General features: G+C 38.2%; 1 protein-coding gene across 2 annotated transcripts; it reads left to right on the forward strand.

Moving 5' to 3' along the window:
- Positions 1 to 1,486: 1,486 nt before the first annotated feature.
- On the forward strand, positions 1,487 to 18,648 carry LOC111338610 (protein transport protein Sec24C). 2 transcript variants are annotated; one of them, XM_022945119.2, is made up of 26 exons: positions 1,487 to 1,725; positions 1,810 to 2,014; positions 3,886 to 4,320; positions 4,536 to 4,640; positions 5,076 to 5,549; positions 5,818 to 5,961; positions 6,684 to 6,795; positions 7,800 to 7,927; positions 8,023 to 8,161; positions 9,285 to 9,400; positions 9,606 to 9,730; positions 9,810 to 9,888; positions 10,521 to 10,633; positions 11,329 to 11,422; positions 11,805 to 11,921; positions 12,691 to 12,861; positions 13,113 to 13,209; positions 13,683 to 13,765; positions 14,336 to 14,537; positions 15,064 to 15,182; positions 15,457 to 15,532; positions 15,800 to 15,903; positions 16,253 to 16,340; positions 16,959 to 17,062; positions 17,511 to 17,600; positions 18,010 to 18,648. In XM_022945119.2, exons 1-26 carry the CDS (start codon positions 1,691 to 1,693, stop codon positions 18,151 to 18,153), a joined length of 3,699 nt encoding a protein of 1,232 aa, XP_022800854.2. In that variant the 5' UTR covers positions 1,487 to 1,690; the 3' UTR covers positions 18,154 to 18,648. The 2 variants fall into 2 exon arrangements, with proteins under 2 accessions (XP_022800854.2, XP_022800862.2); XM_022945127.2 differs by having other exon boundaries at positions 5,076 to 5,324.
- The last annotated feature ends 196 nt before the right edge of the window (positions 18,649 to 18,844 follow it).

The following is an 18,844-nucleotide window of genomic DNA, read 5'->3' on the forward strand; positions in this document are numbered from 1 at the left end:
TTTTCGGTTGTGCGGTTTTGACTTTCTTTTGGATCGGGTTTGATGTTCAGAGCGGTTTTCGGATTTTACGTGTTTTTGCATTCGGTTTTCACGAAAATTCTGAGGCGGTTTTCGGTTTTTCCTTTTTGACCCCTTTAAAGGTGAAAATGTAGCGGCTTTGTCAGGTTTGCATGCGGTTTTCGGTTTTGCTGCCTTTTTTCGTCGGTTTTTTGGTTTTGGAGGTTTTTTTTCTCCCGCCGGTTTTGCGGTTTCCCAGAGGCCCCAATGCCCCCCTCACATAGGTTACTTCTTGTGTGTCTTCTTATAGCACTTCGCTGGGTAAATTAAAGTATCTGAGCAAATGATCGACCGTTATGGGTCGACGTGCCTTCAATAGGGAAAAAATATCTATATGACCAATAAATCGATCTGTCATTCCTGAGATCGGAACAAAAATTAAAATAAAAGAGCCACTGCTAGTTCATTAGAGGATGACAAGGTGTTATATGCCGCCGTTGAAGTTATAGAACCCACAAAAAGTTAGTATCGGTCCAAGTAGATTATAAAGGGGACAAAAAAGAATTTCTTGAATAGATAAAGCAGAGATTGAACCTTGAGTTAACCTGTATGCCGATGCGTATGTTCTTTCCTTGAACTGTGTGTGATATTACAGAGTAAAGCAGATCCACCCGCCATATCGCTTTTGTTTATTACAGTGGTAAATATATAATACAGTTTTCCTTTAATCGTGAACAAATCTATCGCCTTTACTAAAGGTTTTTTTGAGGGGGAAAGCAATTGAGGGAGTCGACTTAAAATCTGAAACTCTGAAACTCCCTCTTGAATGAACCAATCAGTCAGAATTATATCTTAGAAAAAACAAGAGATCAAATACTCTTGGCAAAAGTCATTCAGGGACTACAGTATTATCTTCTTCCTGTGTGATATGTCTGAATTTGTTGAAGCAGTCCCTCAGAAAAATTGAAATAAAAGCGGATGTCGAAAAAAGATTGAAAAGAAATCAATTTTAGCGGAACATGAGCAAGGTCTTTTCACATGTTTTCGTATGTCACGCAACAAAATAATGCGGGCGCATTAAAAAATTGAATTTTAAATTTCAGTTTTAGGATTTTAAAGTTCTGCAAACGTGAATGTTACGTTTGTTCGTCCACGAAACTTGAAACTCACAAGAAGTTCTATTTTTTTGTAACGTCTTTAAAATTTACCGAATAGGACTAATTATAACTTGAGATCTCACAATTTTTTTCTTTCCTTCTTTTCATTTATCTCTGGTAAATTTCATTTTTGTGGCGACGAACAAATATATCATCAAAGGGAAAATGAACGTTATAAGACGAAATTAAGAGGATCAAAACTCTTAAATATGCATTTTTGTCGCTTTCTTTTTAGCATTACAAATGTTCGACAGAGTTTCAAAAGCCACGTAAGAAATTTGAGTTGGCGCTTCATGAAAATACCCATATGACAATGCGCCGGCTGGTCATCCGGGAAGTTGAAAATTGGGTATCTACTTTTCTACGTGGCATATAATGTCTTGTACTGAGACGCGAAACTAGTGGAACGATTCGCCTTGTGAAAAAAAGTTGCTGCACTTAATTGTAAATTTAGTACTTGTATTGCCTCCAAGAGGCCTACCCTTTAATTTGGTGAAGTCATATCTGCGTAAAACGTTTTATACGGCGCGTAAGAAATGATGAATCAGCGTCCTCCTATGACAGGGCAAAGGTATGAATCGACGAATGTTTGAAACTTCAAAAAAAATATTTTTGTGAAATCCCGATCGCTGATTGCTAATTACATTAAACACAGGAGTTTGCCATTCGATGGGCCAGTAAAGGGAGTGGGAGATAATTTTATGGCAAATGCAGGCAGTTTTCCTCCACAACAAGGCCCATCAAATGTAATGGCGAATGGCCCTCAACAAGTCCAGATGAATGGTGTGAGTTCCCAACAGGATCCCAATCGATATCATCCCGGTTTTTATCAACAACCAAAGCAGCCACTTCCTCCCAAGGTAAGGGTCTGATGTGTTCGAGCCGTAGCAACACCTTTGAATAAAATTCAGCGCGGAAACTTACCCAACATATTTCATTTCCAGTGAAGCCGGCTGTAGGTCGCGTGTACACGTACTTATATTATAAACAACATTTAAAAAATCTTCAGTCTGCGAACTACCACTCACATGTTTCTCGGAAAACTAGCGTGGTAAAAAAATTGCTGATTTTTTTTTCCATGGTAAAGTTTCTATTCATTTCAGACCGATTTGATAGTGTGTTTTCCCTTTGCTCAAAATTTCCTCAAGGTTTTCCTCACCAAATTGCATTTGTCGCATTTCACGGGATACATGCAAACTTCATTCCATTACATTTCTAGAATTTACATAACCTGGAAACTGTAATGTTTTTTTTGAGACAACATTGAAACAGTATTAAGTGTTATTTTGTGTTAAAAACTACAATACCTACTGATACAAAATGCAGATCACGAAACGATACAAAGTATAGTACAGATATCAAATAATACAAATTTATTGAAATGTGCTGTCTGAAATTAATGGCGAATAGTATGCACAGTTTGGTAACTGATGGCAGTAATCAAAACATACTTCTGTTTTCCTCGACTGAACACTTAGATTTAGCTAATTTTTTTTACTCTTTATACCACCCTATTCAGGAAAATTCTGATTTGCATCCACTTTCAAAACAATGAAACACTAAGTTTTGTTTAAAAATTCTCAGCACACTTTGCTGAGAAGCTGGTGTAGTAAAAACCCTAACTTTTCATGATTGACTTAGGCTATTTGTCATAGAATTTAAAAACTGTCTTTTACTGAATCTGACATGCATTAAGATCATAGCAAACAAGGTTAACTTACCCTAGCTGGGTCTCCTCCTAAAGGATATCTGGACAATGTAAACCAGCCTAGGTAATGCATTCAAAAGTCTACTTTTTCCTTATTTATTAAGTAATGACAGATTTCAAATTCAACATTGTTAAACTTCAAACTGATGTGAAATTTGAGTCACCCACTGGCTTGAGAAAGTTACTGGGTTGATTCTCTAGGAGAAAGAGCTCACTGCAGCTTTATCTATATTTATTACTAATTGTGAATTGTAGCCAGCACTGTTAAAAAGGGCTCAATACACATTTGTGTAAAACAGTATATAACATTAAGTGACTAGAAGGAAACACACATGATTCGCTGCAACTCTGAGTTTCATGCGTTAAGCACTCATCAGGCAGATTTGTGACAAGTGCTTAGCGCACGAAACTCAGAGTTGCAGTGAATCATGTGTGTTTCCTTCTAGTCACTTAATGTTCTATATTTATTATATAGCTGGCAGCGCCTGCAGGCTAGATGAAGGGAATCCTGTGTTCTGATTGGCTTTCCAAGCGGGCAAGATGGGCCCGTCTTACCTGCCCAGGATTGCCCACTTTGACCCTGTGCAAGAAGAAAAGTCCATAGAGAGGACTTACAAATTTCATAACTTTTGGACGATGGTGGCAACAAAATCACAAAAACTGGCCGAAGAAAAACCAAAGAAAAAATTAAGTGACCGTCTCAAGTTTATTGTGCTACAAACACAGTTGCCTTTCTTTCCTGGCTCTCAAAATAAACAAGTCATTCTTGATTCTTATTAAAGTAAAATTGTTTTTTCTATTTAATAAATACTTTATTGACCAAGCTTGTTCAGTGAAGATGGCTGGATATTAGCCTCATTCTCCTTTTTTTGCATATTTGTGGACCTCAACTTTGTCATGCTCCATAAAAATGCTAAAAAAGAACTTGGCCAATATCTTACCATCTTAACCTCAGGCTTGGTCAATAACGCATATATATTGATATCCCTGTTAAACCTCTTTTCAATACTTTTTAATACTTAGGCTGGTAACCAGTTTCAAGGTGCCCTTATGCAACAACCAAGTCAGCGACTTTCACCTGCTCCTCACCAGCCACTTAATTCTTCACCTACCCCTACTGATCAACAGAAGCAACAGTTTCCTCCTGTTTTACAGCACCAACAGCCCCCTAAGCCTGGAGAGTTTCCTCAGCAACAACAACCACAGTCAAGGCCAGGTTTACCCCCACAACAGCAGCAGCCACAGAGACCTGGAGGCTTCCCATACCAGCAAACACCATTGCAGCCAGGGGGTCCTTCTCCCTATGAACAGCCTCAGAGACCTGGAATGCCCCCTCAGCCTTCAAGACCAATGGCACAGACTCAAGGGCAACAGCCACCGAGAGCAGGTGGAGCAAATCTAACTCAGCAGTATCCACCTTTGCCACAAGGTCATACTTCTGAACATCAGCATCAACAGGTGTGGTGCCGATAGAAATTGTCTGTTTCAATTCTCAACTTTTCCTTGTATAGTGGAGGCAATGACCTTTTTATCTGCAGTCAAGTGCAAAAAGCATGACCAACAAACTGAAAAGGAAAAAAAAATGCTTTTAATATCATTTAAAAAACTGGAGTTTTCAAGACTTTATAGCATCTGTTACATGTTGCCTACATCACTTTTTTTTTCTCTTTTAGATGACCCAGCAGATGAGCAACTTGAATATTAATAGTTCCCAAAGCCAACCACCATCATCTCAGCAACCAAACCTAGGAAGCTGGCCTCCCCAGCCAAGTACTACGGTTAGTGTCAAGACAAGGCATTCTTTTGTGCTCTACTTAGCAAAGATCAAGGGAGTATGCGAAAGATGCCAGCATAGACAGTCTGTTCAATAAACCAACTAATTCAAGTTGACTTGCCTAAATAATTATCTTTTAGCACTATGGATGGACTCTAGTAGAAAACTTCTGGTTTATGCTTTTTATTTATGGTTTTACACCCTTGTTCAGTGTTTCTATAATTCAAAAGTTGTTACTAGTAGTATTGATTTTTGGGTTAAATTCATGTTAGACTGGAAGAAAACAGTTCAAGATAGAGAAAGCCCTGTCAGAAGTTTAATTCATAGGGATGAAACAAAAGACTTTGACTCATAGTTTGGTTTAAAAGTACATGTTTCTTGTCTTTCAGGCATTTGGGGATCTTCTAAAATGTTGCTTTATTTCTTTGATCTCTTTTAGCAAGTATCATTTAGTGGACCACCAACAACAGCCCCTCAGCCATCACACTTGGGTTCCCAGATGCAACAACCCACAAATCGACCTCCAGGCCCTCCAACGATGCCCAGTATGCCCCCAATGACCCAGCCTGGTTTTCCCCCTCAAACCTCTTCAGGTGCACCTCCTATGGGAGGCATGACCCAACCCTCGATGGGTAGACCCAATGCCACGCAAATGCAGCCAATGCCGGGCTCGTTTCCTGGTCCCCAGGTTAGTATGTCAGGTCCTTCTTTTAGTGGTTCTGGAAGTGCTGGACTGACAAGCATGTCAGGACCAACACTCAGCCAGGCTGCACCTCCTAGTGGGTCTTCTGGTGCTGGGATGTCGCATAGTGGTTTACATAGTGGTCGGCGCATGTACCCAGGTCATGCACCTCCTCAGAGTCCTGTTCAGAATCAGCCATCAGGTGGAACAACAGGAATGGCATCACATACAGTGAGTTTAGGTGGTGTTCTAGTCTGAAGTTGTGCAATGGATGCATGGAAAAGTAGCTTTTAGCAGTTTTGTTGAGGGACTTGCTTCCTTCTGCAAGTGACTGTCACTGGTTGTTCAAAGGTCTTGTAATGTTGACCGAAGTTGCTCAACAGACAACACCATTCTCCATAGAATAACTGAAACCAGGTTGTATTATAAACATGGTTCAATGTTATTATCCTCTGTACATGGGCATTAAATGTTAGTTGGACGTGTCTTTCCACACTAGGGCCAGTCAATGTACCCTGGGGCACCAACTGTGGGAGGAATGCCACCAACAGGTCCTGGACAGCATGGAATGGGACATCCCACACCCATGAATGCTCCAATGCAGCAACAGAGAAGAATTGATCCTGATCAGATGCCCAGTCCTGTAAGTGTCTCTCCTGTGCTGTTATAAAGGCTGTTAATGTGTCATGCACGACTTAAGTGTAGGGTTCAGAAATCAGCTAGGGTTAGCAAGAACAACAGTAATATTAATGTCAGCTGTTATAAAGGCTGTTAATGTGTCATGCACGACTTAAGTGTAGGGTTCAGAAATCGGCTAGGGTTAGCAAGATCAACATTAATATTAATGTCAGCTATTATAAAGGCTGTTTATGTGTCATGCAGGAGTTAAGTGTAGGGTTCAGAAATCAGCAAGGGTTAGCAAGATCAACAGTAATATCAATGTCAGCTGTTATAAAGGCTGTTTATGTGTCATGCAGGACTTAAGTGTAGGGTTCAGAAATCGGCTAGGGTTAGCAAGATCAACATTAATATTAATGTCAGCTATTATAAAGGCTGTTTATGTGTCATGCAGGAGTTAAGTGTAGGGTTCAGAAATCAGCAAGGGTTAGCAAGATCAACAGTAATATCAATGTCAGCTGTTATAAAGGCTGTTTATGTGTCATGCAGGACTTAAGTGTAGGGTTCAGAAATCAGCAAGGGTTAGCAAGATCAACAGTAATATCAATGTCAGAACACAGTATGACATTTACTTACTAGTAATTTGCTCAAAGCAATAGGCAATATCATGGAATGATCCTCTCTAGTGTCAACTTCTAAATTTGATATAAATGATTTGCATGGTAATGCTTTTAAATTATGTTACAGATCCAAGTGATGAAAGATGACAATGATACATTCAAAGACTCGCCATACCTCACAAGCACAAGAGGAAGGACTCCTCCGCTGGTTACCAGCAACTTTGTGGTACAGGATGATGGTAGGTGGTCAGTTATTTATCATCCTTTGATACTTGAAATCATTTGTGGTAAATGCTGCTGCTTTTCTTTTCACATGTAATGAATGTATGGTGTTCTAAATTAGCCATAAACCTCCTTGCCATGTGTCTATTCAAATCCTGTAATGTTTCAAAACCTGCCTCTGGCTGTGAGTGGTCAAGGGTCCCTGACTTAGGGCACAGCTTCTGATCACAAGTCAAACCAACAAAAAAAAAGCAATACACATTAACAAGAATCTCTCAAAGGTATATGGTAAAAAAAAAAGTATGGTGTTCACATATCTTTTCCTTGTAGATTCTGGACAAAATTTACTGTTTGTAGCTTCATACAGTAGAAATTTGCTCTAGACTGAGAAATACTATCAGTAACAGTTTATACTGTAAAAACCCGCTGATTAGCTGCACTTTTCTTCCAAAAATCATCACTAGAAATTGGGGGTGTGGCTTATCTGCGGGAACATTTGAAAAAAGTGTCGCAAATGTCGGTGCCAATTTCGTTAATGTGTCCAAGCTAATCCCTGGTTACTAAGCTTTGAATGTTCCACTCATGTTCTTCTTGTAATGCAAAAACCTATGAGAAAACTGTGTTGAATGAAGAAATTCCTGTCAACAAATACCAGAAAAAGATCAATCATATGTCAAAGTTGGTAGAAATGATGTTCATGCTATTAGAGTGCTAAAACTGTGGTTAAGACTTCGAAACATTTTCCATTGCAATGTTAATAGTGAGTTTAGATTCAATGACTAGTAGCATGGATGAAGAAGACTTCTCAAGACTTGACTTTGGATTTCTTTTGATTTCTTTCAAAAAACTTTTTTTCCAAAATGCGAGCTGCTAAATTCAGGGTGTGGCTTATCTGTGGGTGCGGTTTATCCGTTGGTTTTTTACAGTAATCCTACATGGTGACAGTAAGTTGGGGAGGAAGTTTTGTGGTCTTAAACTAGGTTTCAACTGCTTTGTGTAATCCTTTGTGTTTACATTTCAGGAAACTGCAGTCCTCGTTTCATGAGAAGTACTATGTATAATATACCATGTAACAAAGATTTACTGCAAGCCTCTAGCATACCCTTGGCGACAGTTATAACCCCATTTGCTGAACCAGGCCCTTCTGAGGTAAGCAGTAGTGCCATAATCCATAAAAAGGAATAAACTAGTAAAAGAACACTCCAAAAAGCTGGCACGGCATTTACTGTTTGATCTTTTCACAGCCTTCCCTTCGCATCATGGACTATAGCCCCACTGGCCCAGTGCGGTGTAATCGATGTAAGGCATACATGAACCCCTTTGTACAATTTGTTGATGGTGGCAGAAGATTTATGTGCAATATCTGTTCCTACTCATCAGAAGGTAGTGTGATGACATTCTTGTTAAATCTTTTTAGGAGTCATAAATTTCCATAAGCTTGACCTTAGAGCTATATATTGGCAGCAATAAAAAAAAATATTTTATCATCTATCATAATAGTGACAATGCACTTAAGTTTTTAAAGTTAAGATATTATAATTTTTTGTTTGTGTGTTTTTTTTCCAATCCTATATAAGGTAAAATCTACCTTCAACTTGTAATTGATTATGAAAACCTAACATTGACTTTATTTTTTTTTAAAATGAAGGAAATAAAGGCTTTTGTAGCCCGCAGTTAGCAAAGCTATTCTAGGCGGGCTACCTAAACAGACACTGTATAGGCTCACACACACACACACACACGCACGCACACACACACGCAACAATGAAATAAATAAATAAATGAGCAAATAAAAATAAATAATAAATAATAGTAGTAAAATCATGTTAAAGGTTTTAACTGAGCCAGTCACACAAGGGAGTTTTTAACAGGTCAAAGAGAAAGCTAATCAGTTGAAATACAAATATAAGCTAGAAAGGTCAAGGTAGCGCAAGTCAACATTCATCTCCTCAATTTCAAGAATTTTCAAAAGCAAGTGAGTTAGCTCACGTTTAAAAGGTGCTTTCTTTAGCTTACGAATTTCAGGGGGGATGCCATTCCATATTTTCGCACCAACTCTAGAAAAGGAAAACAACTGATGATTTGTTCTCGCCTGTTTTATATAAAAGCTTCCAGCTACTGAGAAACGAGTAGAGTAGGACTGGAAAAAAGGAGTAACTTTGCAGGGACAGCAGAAAGTTATGAGAAAAATCACAGGTTTCAGATTTGAGGAGATCAATGTTGAAGTCGCCCATGACATATATCGGTTTATTAGCAGAGCTTAGTCTTTCTATTGTCATATCGAAATACGTTTGAAATTGTTCAGGAGAAGTATGTTGCCTATAGATTACACCACATATAACATTTTTACCTATTAAAAATTCGAGTTCAATCCATAAGGCCTGGAAAGCCTCGTTAGAGGTTTTTTCGAGAACTGTGTAATTTAAACTGGCGTCAACATACATACCAACACCTCCACAAGTTTATTTACTGTATAATCAGTTGCTTTAAATTTGTTCTGTTCTAGTTCCGGCAGAGTATTTCTGTCATCTAGACCACCAAGGGATGAGACTTGATGTATGTGACAGACCTGAACTTCATCTTGGATCATATGAATTTGTAGCCACAAAAGATTATTGTAAGGTAAGTGTTTGTGAAAAACAATCAACTTTCTCACTTCTTCTTATGATGTTGATTCCAGTTGTATAGAGTTTAGTGCAAACATCACTCATCAAGGAGTTTTCTTAGTGCTTGTGTCTATTGATCAAAGCTATCATATCAATTACAATGCTTCTTCAGTATAAAACTGAGTGAGTTGCCAGTAATACATACACCTCTTTGTGGACAGGATCAAAAGATGCCTGGTGCTCCTGCTTATGTGTTCATGATTGACGTGTCATATCAAAGTATGCAGTGTGGGATGGTTAGAATGCTCATGAAAGAACTTAAGGAGGTCTTGGATGTCTTACCCAAGTAAGTTTTTTTTTTTATTTTGATCTCTGAAGTTGATTTCTAGCTGCAGAGTTCATGCAGTTTTTCTTTTACACTTCAGAGAGCATGGCCAAGACGCCTCATCCGTCAGAGTTGGATTTGTAACGTATTGTGGTCATTTGCATTTTTACAATGTTAAGGTAAATGAAGTGTGTGAATTGTACTGTATGTGTAAAGTGTGTGTAAATGGACTGTATGTAAATGCCACATTTAAACCATTTTGACACACTACTCTTTGAAAATGTCACCACATGATTATAATTGTATTATAATGAAATTTAAGTCTCTCTACTCAAATCCCAGCAAGATTGCTTTTTGTTTGATTGGTTTAATCTACAACCAAAGTAGTCCCAGCCACCAACAAGTATGATGGAAACAAGCAAACAGCTAAAACTGCTGAAAACAAGGTTGACAAAGTCACAGTTTGTTTCAGTTCTCTGTTGGATTGGTTACAGACATGGATAAGAGAATAGCACAAGTAAACACAAAGGAAACCAAAGCCAAAGCAATCTGGGATTACCCTTGACACTCCATTTTGATTTATCTTCTTTGCACTCATATTATTGCTATCATAAGAAAGTAATTTGTAGTGTATGGAGACAGACTTGAATCAGAGTAACAGTGTAGTTTAATGCAGTAGATGCACTTATCTCAAACCCTTGACACTTTGAACCATTTTTATAGCTTTGATGTTGAAGATGATTGAACTATACTGTAAATAACATATGATTACTGCCAAATTAAGGGAAACACCTTTGTTTGTTTGTATTAGGGTAACCTAGCACAGCCACAGATGATGGTGGTATCAGATATTGAAGATGTATTTGTCCCTCTTGTTGATGGCTTTTTAGTGAGTCCTCAAGAGGCAAGGACTGTGATTGATAGGTGTGTTTTGAAACAAAGATTACTTTTAGTGTATCACTTTTACCACTTTGGAAATCTCCATTCAAGTCCTGGTCTAGGCTGTTCAAAGCTGGGTTAAGATAACCCAGGGTTAGTGTGAAATCTGATTTCAGATTTCAAGGCTTTAAATGAACATTCAGTGTATTTCTTTTCGTCTTCAATATGATGTTTAATTGCTTGGAAAAGAATAAAGAAAATTATGAGAAAAAGGCTTTGAAAAAAAGAAATAAAGAAACCTGGATAAGAATTTAATCCTGGGTTAGTGCTAATCAACCGTCTGCAACTGGGCCTTGAATTTTATTGTCAAATGTCTGCATGGAAATTGTCTTTGTCTGCATTCTTGTGGAAAAATATTGAAAACATACAACATTTTGATATCTTCTCATAATTGAATGAAGACATAGAAGATTTTTGTTATTTTAGTACTCACGTAGAGAAATGGGTCAGTATTAATATGTAAACAATGACTTTTCAAGCAGGTCCTGGTGAATTGCATCTAATGGATAGAGAGAAAATAAATTTCAACCTCATGAGAATACTTTTTTGATAAATAGTCTTTTGAATTTTTATTTTACCGGTATTGTGATTACAATGTACTGTTATCACTTGAAATGTAAATATCTCAATTACAGAACAATTAACACTTATATATAAATTGTATAATTCATCACCAACAGCCTTCTGGTGCAAATTCCATTAATGTTTGGAGAAACAAGGGAAACAGAGACAGTGTTGGGTCCAGTCATTCAAGCTGGAATGGAAGCATTGAAGGTAATCAGTGAAAACAATAACCATTTTAAATTCCTTTTTTCTTTTTTTTTTATGCAAAGTTATAGTTAGCTTGGTCTCTTTCCCCGTGTTAACTCTTTGCAATCTAACATTAGTATGGATATTCTCCATACTGATCTCCAGACATTTTCTAAGGTGCTGACAAGGAGAATTTGTTTAACAATCAAGAGCTTCTTTAGTTGTTGATCGTTTCCTTTATTCTCCTGACCTTTATGTGTGATTCAGGGGTGATATTGTAAGGAGAAATTACATGCTAGTTATCCTTAGTTGTCAGTGAGTTAATTCCTTTCCCTCTCTTTCTTTTATTCTTTTTTTTTTCTTCACAGGTCTTGTCGTACAATTAATTTCTTTTTTGTCTCCACAGGCTGCTGGTATTTCAGGTAAACTGTTTGTTTTCCACTCATCTCTGCCTATTTCAGAGGCACCCGGAAAGTTAAAGAACAGAGAGGATAGAAAACTTCTTGGCTCTGAAAAAGAGAAGGTATGAGTGAATGACAGTATTCTCAAACTATAAATTATGTGAAAATCATTTATGTGCACTGTGGTTCTTAAGAAACATATGAAAGCAATCCTCGTGGTATGAAAGCGATCCTCATGGGTTTAAATCACGTACAGGCCTGCATTTTTTCAGGCCTTATATTCACTTCTATTAAAATATAGTAGTGTTAATTGCTGCAAGTGTTAATTACTGCAAGGGTGGCTTTCATAGTTCTCTCTCTATTAGAAAAATAACTGTAATGTACACATTACAATTGTTAGTTCTGCAACTGCACCCTGAAATGGGGATTTTATGCAGTGCGAGAGTTGAAAAGCCATCTTATGGGGTTGTATTTGTACCAATGCTTGGGTAGTGGTAACCTTTTACACCCTACCATCAGTATGCAACAGCATATTCTCCATACTGTTCTCTATACATTTCCTAAGGTGCTGACAAGGAGAATTTGTTTAACAATCAAGAGCTTGTTTAGTTAGTGATCATTTCTTTAGTTCTCTTGACCTGAATGTGTGATTCGGGGGGTGATATTGTAAGGAGAAATTCGATTGTAGTCGCCCTTTAAAAGTCAAATGGTTGTCAATCTAGGTAAGGCCCTCAAAGGCTAAACACAATTGGAAATCCACAGAACAGGCTATCAGAGAAAGAGTGTAAACCTGCTTGATTTACAACGTCTGCACAATTAATTCAGTTAGAGGCTTGATCATAAAAAAATTTGAATTTTTTCTTAATTAAAACTGTTTGAGTGTTGTTTCAGGGAATACTTACACCTCAGAATACCTTCTATGAGAAACTTGCCAAAGACTGTGTTGAAAATGGCGTGGGGGTAGATCTATTTCTATTCCCCAACGCCTACATTGATGTGGCAACGATTGGATCAGTGGCTACTCTCACAGGAGGACAGATCTACAGATATTCCTACTTCAAGGTAGTTCATCCTAAACTACATTGATACCTCAAATTACAGGAAAGACTCTTTTTATGCCAAGACTCTTATTAGGAAACAAGAGAAGTTGAAGTTGGGAACACGCAGAGTATTCACCAGGCAGAAACTGTAAAAAGTCGAAACTTGATTCACTTTGGAACGTCTTGATGTAAGATAAGTCGTGAGAATGTTAAAACGGGAAACTGTTTGAAATCTTCTTTTGGCTTATAACTTGTTTGCTTTAATTTCTGCAGGAAGCGACGCACGGGGATCAGTTCCGTGGAGATCTGAAGAGAAACCTTGAACGTAATGTTGGTTTTGATGCTGTCATGAGACTGAGATGTAGCACAGGTGATGAAAGCTGGAATTGTTTTTCTTTGGGATTTTTTCCCTTTTGTCATTGAGGACATTTTGATTCGCGCTTGCAATGTGAAGCGTTAATGTAGCTTTGAAGGTTACAAATGTATGGTGACCCGTTTATTTCCCTACTAGTTGCTAGAGGGGAAGCAAGTCAAACTAAAAAACAAATACAGATTTTTTTAAAATATAGAATAACATTTGAGAGTTCAACGAAATGTAACTTACAATTCGTAGGGCATTCCATACATCTTATAGATCTTTACGTGATCTCTGGCTGACCGTTATGTTCAATATTGGATTCGACGCGGCTTTAAATTAAAGGGGGAGGGGGGGGGTTGGTCCCCAGACTCCCTGGGACAACGCTCTGGCGCCAAAACTATTATACACTAAGTGCAAATCACATTTACTCAGAAACTCTCTTGCTTACTTACATCACTGTAACATACGTTTATTTTCTTCGAAAGGGCTTCGGCCAGTTGATTTCTGGGGCAACTGTTATATGAACAATACGACAGATGTAGAGCTTGCTGTCATCGATCCACATAAGGTACAGTCAACTTGTGTTGTACCTGAAATATCAGATCTAATACGAGATTCTCATTTCTATTTGTGATACATATCCTTATAAATTAGAGAAGAGAAGTCGGTGTTAAAGGAACAAAAGCATCTATTCGGCGCGAAATATGTACCGACATTTGTTTGCTGATGTTATTTGTTCCTGAGGAACTGGTTAATGTCCCAGCATATTTGCAAGCTTAATGGACAGTTGATGTGTTAAACATTCTTCAAATACCTTGCTGCGAGGGGACCAAAACATTTACAAACAACTCACCATTGAAAACTGGCGTTGCCTTTTTAGAGCAACGTGATTAAGAAACAGGTTTGTCTCTTCGCCTTAAACAACAGCAAAGAAGTTCTAACTTGAATCAACTTTTAAAAGAAGAATTTTATCGCACTGGACACAATGTTTGAATGGTGTGGAATGTCACTGGTTGTTGCCCAATTTTAGCTGGGCATATTCAGTCACGTGGCGCACTTAAAACAGTCGCGCGCAAGCGAAAATGTTCGATGGATTGTAACCCAGGATAACGTTGACTTTTTTTTTTTTCTTTACAAGGCAATTGCCATAGAAATCAAGCACGATGACAAACTTCCCGAGGAGGGCCAGGCGTACTTCCAGTGTGCGTTACTCTACACATCTGTCAGTGGACAGCGGCGTTTAAGAGTTCACAACTTGGCCTTCTCTACCTGTACACAGTTATCAGATTTGTTCCGCTGTTGTGAGATGGATACGTTCGTCAATGTGGCATCAAAACAAGGCGAGTGATGTGTTTCATCTTGTTCAGTTCATTCAGAATCGAAGAGATATGATCAAACCACCCATTTTGTTGGAAATTTTACTGGTACAAAACGTAACGTAAATATGTTGTCGTGAGAAATGGTTATTTCATCCTTTAGGAATAGTAGCCTTAACTCTTTAATCTCTAAGAGTGACCAGCATGTAATATCTCCTTACAACGTGACCCCTGAATCACTCGTCAAGGTCAGGAGAATAATGAAAATGATCAACAACTACAGAAACTATTGATTGATAAGGAAATGAATTCTCTTAGTCATCACCTTAGAAAATGTATAGCAAACAGTATGGAGGGAGGAGGGAGTGGGGAGTAACGGGTTCACGTCGCAAGCCTTACTTGGTCTTGTCGCGCAACGCGTTTACTCCCGGGTTAGATAAAGAGATCGCGCTGCGTGACAGTACCAAACAATTGACTCGCATCATAAATCGTATTTACCTTCAGCTATGCGCAGAATTAAGAAGTTGAAATTATTTTTTATTACATCCAGCGATCAGAGAAGTTTACACATCGACGCCCAAAGCAATCAGAGAAAACCTGATGAACCAATGTGCGCAGATCTTGGCCTGTTACAGAAGAAACTGTGCTTCACCGTCATCTGCTGGTCAGGTAGGACTCGTTTTTCACGTTTTCTGTTGGTTGAATGATGGTATATATTTTAAACTTTACCGAGGTCGAGAAGTAGGACCAAAAATGGGTAAATCTTGCATTTGGGCAGGCAGGAAGTTAGTCAGGCAGGCAGGCAGTTAATCATTCAGCCAGCCAGCCAGCCAGCCAGCTGGCCGGCTGCGTCATCAGACCAACAGTTGTACTTCTGATTTTTGGTCGTACTTTGTTCATGTGATATATTTTGTTATTGAAGAGTTGACTTCGTTTCTTTCAGTTGATACTTCCAGAGTGCATGAAACTCTTGCCGCTTTATACAAACTGTATTTTAAAGAATGATATTCTCCTAGGAGGTGGGTTTTTCATTCTGCAAGTTAGTTAAGATATATTCTCAATGTACTACCTACAATTTCTGATGTGGAGTGGTCACGTGGAAGTGAAGTCAGACAGCAAGTGAAACAACATGCATTGTTGTTATTAAGTTAGTTGCGCCATTGTGTTCATTTGTTCGTTTAGGAGAACGATTTTGTTCAGTTTAACCTGCTGAAGAGTTATCTACAAAGTTTATAAAATCGAAGTAAAATTCGGAGTAACTGACATGTGCTATTATTTCTTAAAAGGTTCTGAGATGAGTTCTGATGACCGAAGTTGGTTAATGAGAACGGTCATGTCAATGGATCAGGCTGCAACAGTGCCTTACTTTTATCCAAGACTTTTTACATTGGTAAGAGTTCATCGTTTTGTGCAATTATTCAAAGGAAGTATCAAGCGCTCGATTTGCGGTGAAAAGTGATAAAATATTCCGGCTCGTATGCTTCCACTTTCCATTGAGGTGCAGCCTCCTTAACCCCTCACCCCCTCCCCCTATCCGCGACTAATTAATAAAATATTTTGTTACTATGAAGGTTACTTACCTTACACAGCAAAATTCTTCGTCAATTTTCAAGGGCTTAAGCATTGTGTGGCCACCTGCGATTAAAGTTTTCGCGAAGGAATGGTTTTCATCCAAATTATTTAGTCTACTTTTGTGACGACCTTTCTTAATTTTGAATGTGGATGATTTTTTCCCTCAGCATGATCTGAAAGTGGAGTCGTCGGGTCTGCCGTCAGTGATCAGATGTTCTGCCGATCGAATGTCAGAGAATGGTGTTTACCTACTGGGTAAGTTATTGATCATTTAATGGCTTTAATGGTCCACCAGTATTCAATGATACATGTATTACTGGAATCCAAATGGTTATGGTTTTAATTTTTGAGGAAATTCTCTAGAGAAAGGGACATATTGATGTACGGATATACAGCGTCGTACACCCATTTTTTGTCCTGTTCTTGGTCAATTACAATTGTGGGACACGAAAATAATGCTGTCAGAATCAGAAAGAAAAGAAATTATTTGCTCGTGGCCTTAGCAGGAAAACAAGCAAAGGAAGCCAAACGTGGGAGAAGTGCTTATTAGCCCGTCGTGCGGTAAAATCTGCAACCCGATTTAAACATGGTTTACAGCGCAACCATTATAAAGCACGGGAAAACTCGCGATTTGGTGTGAAGCGCTGGAATGCTTTGCAGCAAATGTCTAGCGCTAGATACAAAAACCGGGAGAGGTGTAACTGCTCCAAGGTCGTTGATTACCAATCGATTCCACGCGCGGGAAAAATTTGAACCCCATTTTAACCGTGAGAAATATCTAAAAGGTTTCAGAAACAAACACGTAACAATTGAACTAGACATTAAGAAAGCATTCCTAGCAATATTTTTCAGTAACCTTTTATGTTTAAATAGAAAATGGAATATCCCTGTTTCTGTGGATTGGACTTCAAGTGGACCCTAATTGGCTTCACCAAGTTTTCGGAGTTCAAACTATTGGTCAAGTCGACATTGAAATGGTAAAGACTGTTAATGTTTCTTTACTTTAAGCAACGCTCAGCATCGAATAATTAAATGATACTGTAGTACTTGTATCACGTTATTTACAATATCATATCCCTCAAAAAAAAGATAAGAAAAGAGGGAACGAAAAGTATATTTTATAGCTTACCAGATTTTTTACAAGATTCGATGCGTTTTTAATTCGCAGGATCTATAGTTTAGCGTGAATAAATCCAAACAGAAATTGACAAGTAAATAGAAAAAGAAAAATTTGTGGTACTTCGTCATTAAGGCAAGATTTGAGAGCAATGTATGGTTGTTATTTTAAATAAGGCGATGATTGATAATGCATTTTTAAGTCTAAATACTTCAACGCCATTTTGCACACTGAACTCCGGTGGAAGACATGTGAAAGACTAATTTTTAGTGTTATGTCACTATTTTTTTTTTTTTTTTTTTTGCCAGACTTCACTTCCAGTCCTTGACAATTCTCTCTCTACTCGCCTAAATGAAATCATTCGACTGATTCAGAACCAGAGACAGCATTATCTTAAGGTACGATCCAAGCTGTTGCGTTTGTTTCCTAAAGTTCCTACGTGATGGACGTCTACAAGTCACTAGGAATGACGTGAAACGAATCTCGGGAAAACGGTTGATCTAAGTCTTTATCACAGCTCTCCGTTAGTACGTAAGCTATGATTGATCAATTAAGTGGGCAATATTTCACTTTCCGGCCGGCCTTCTACATTTAAAACAGGTGTTTTAATTGAAATATATCCCCTTTACTTGAACCCAGGTATAATTAATATCGTACCAACCTCATTTTCTCGGTCCTTGCCGTAACTTACAGAACTTCGTTTTTTTTACGCTCGGACGTATCATGATGGCTAAGCCAATGAAAACTCTTGACTTGCAGTTTATGTAGTATTATGTAATATTCTTTTTTTTTTCTGCTTTTCCTCAGCTAACAGTTGTACGACAACGTGACAAGCTCGAAGGATGGTTCAAACATTTCTTGGTGGAAGACAAAGGTGTTAACCCCGTAGCTCATAGCTATGTGGACTTCCTCTGCCAAATGCACAAGGAGATTAGAAATCTCATGAATTAAGCAACATTCCCATCGACTACAAGAACTCATCAACATACCGGGAAGAGTGCGTCATGATGAACATTTCGACTTTAACCTACGTTGCCTTTCACAGCTGCTCAGAACGACTTCTCTGCTAAGTGTCCATAATAAGCGTTTTAAGCAATTGTGAAAGAACACAATGGGAACTACGAACCGTCTGACAGAGGTCTATATTCATAGTGCAATATTTGAAATCTATACACAGAGTTTAGTTTTTAAAAAATCGTAACCGACTGTCACAGGCAGTTACATATGTCGTTACTTTGGCGTTCTGTTAGGCGACGTATGACTCACGCAAGTCAAGTTTGTTACTTGATAAACGTTCTTGGTAAAGTTGACAGTATTGTTACTTATGAGTTGTTTCTTGGCAGTAAAATGAAACGTAACAACTCCAAAAATCTACGCAATTGTTCCAAAGTAATTACCAGTTGTTTTCTTACATATGTAGATTAAAACAAGTTTAGTGAACAGACAGTGTTATGCGTTTTTCTATTTCGTTTGTACCTCTAACAATTCCTTACTGCTAAGTGCGTTGAACTAGCACCGGGAGATTGTTAGACGAGGAAATACGGGAAAAAAAAATATGAGGAAACGGAAAAGCTGAAATGTGACCAGGGAAGGGGAAGGACGAGGAAAAAGATATTTTAGTGATTTTGACAAACATGCTTCA

This window comes from Stylophora pistillata, chromosome 9 (genome assembly GCF_964205215.1).
Source record: "Stylophora pistillata chromosome 9, jaStyPist1.2, whole genome shotgun sequence".
Taxonomy (NCBI): Eukaryota; Metazoa; Cnidaria; class Anthozoa; order Scleractinia; family Pocilloporidae; genus Stylophora; species Stylophora pistillata.

Excerpts from the sequence above, each read along its gene's own strand:
- LOC111338610 (XM_022945119.2), top strand. The coding sequence starts at position 1,691 with ATGATGAATCAGCGTCCTCCTATGACAGGGCAAAG. Across the intron at positions 9,731-9,809 it reads GTCTTGGATGTCTTACCCAA|AGAGCATGGCCAAGACGCCT; the intron begins GTAAGTTTTTTT and ends TTTACACTTCAG. Across the intron at positions 14,538-15,063 it reads CAATGTGGCATCAAAACAAG|CGATCAGAGAAGTTTACACA; the intron begins GCGAGTGATGTG and ends TATTACATCCAG.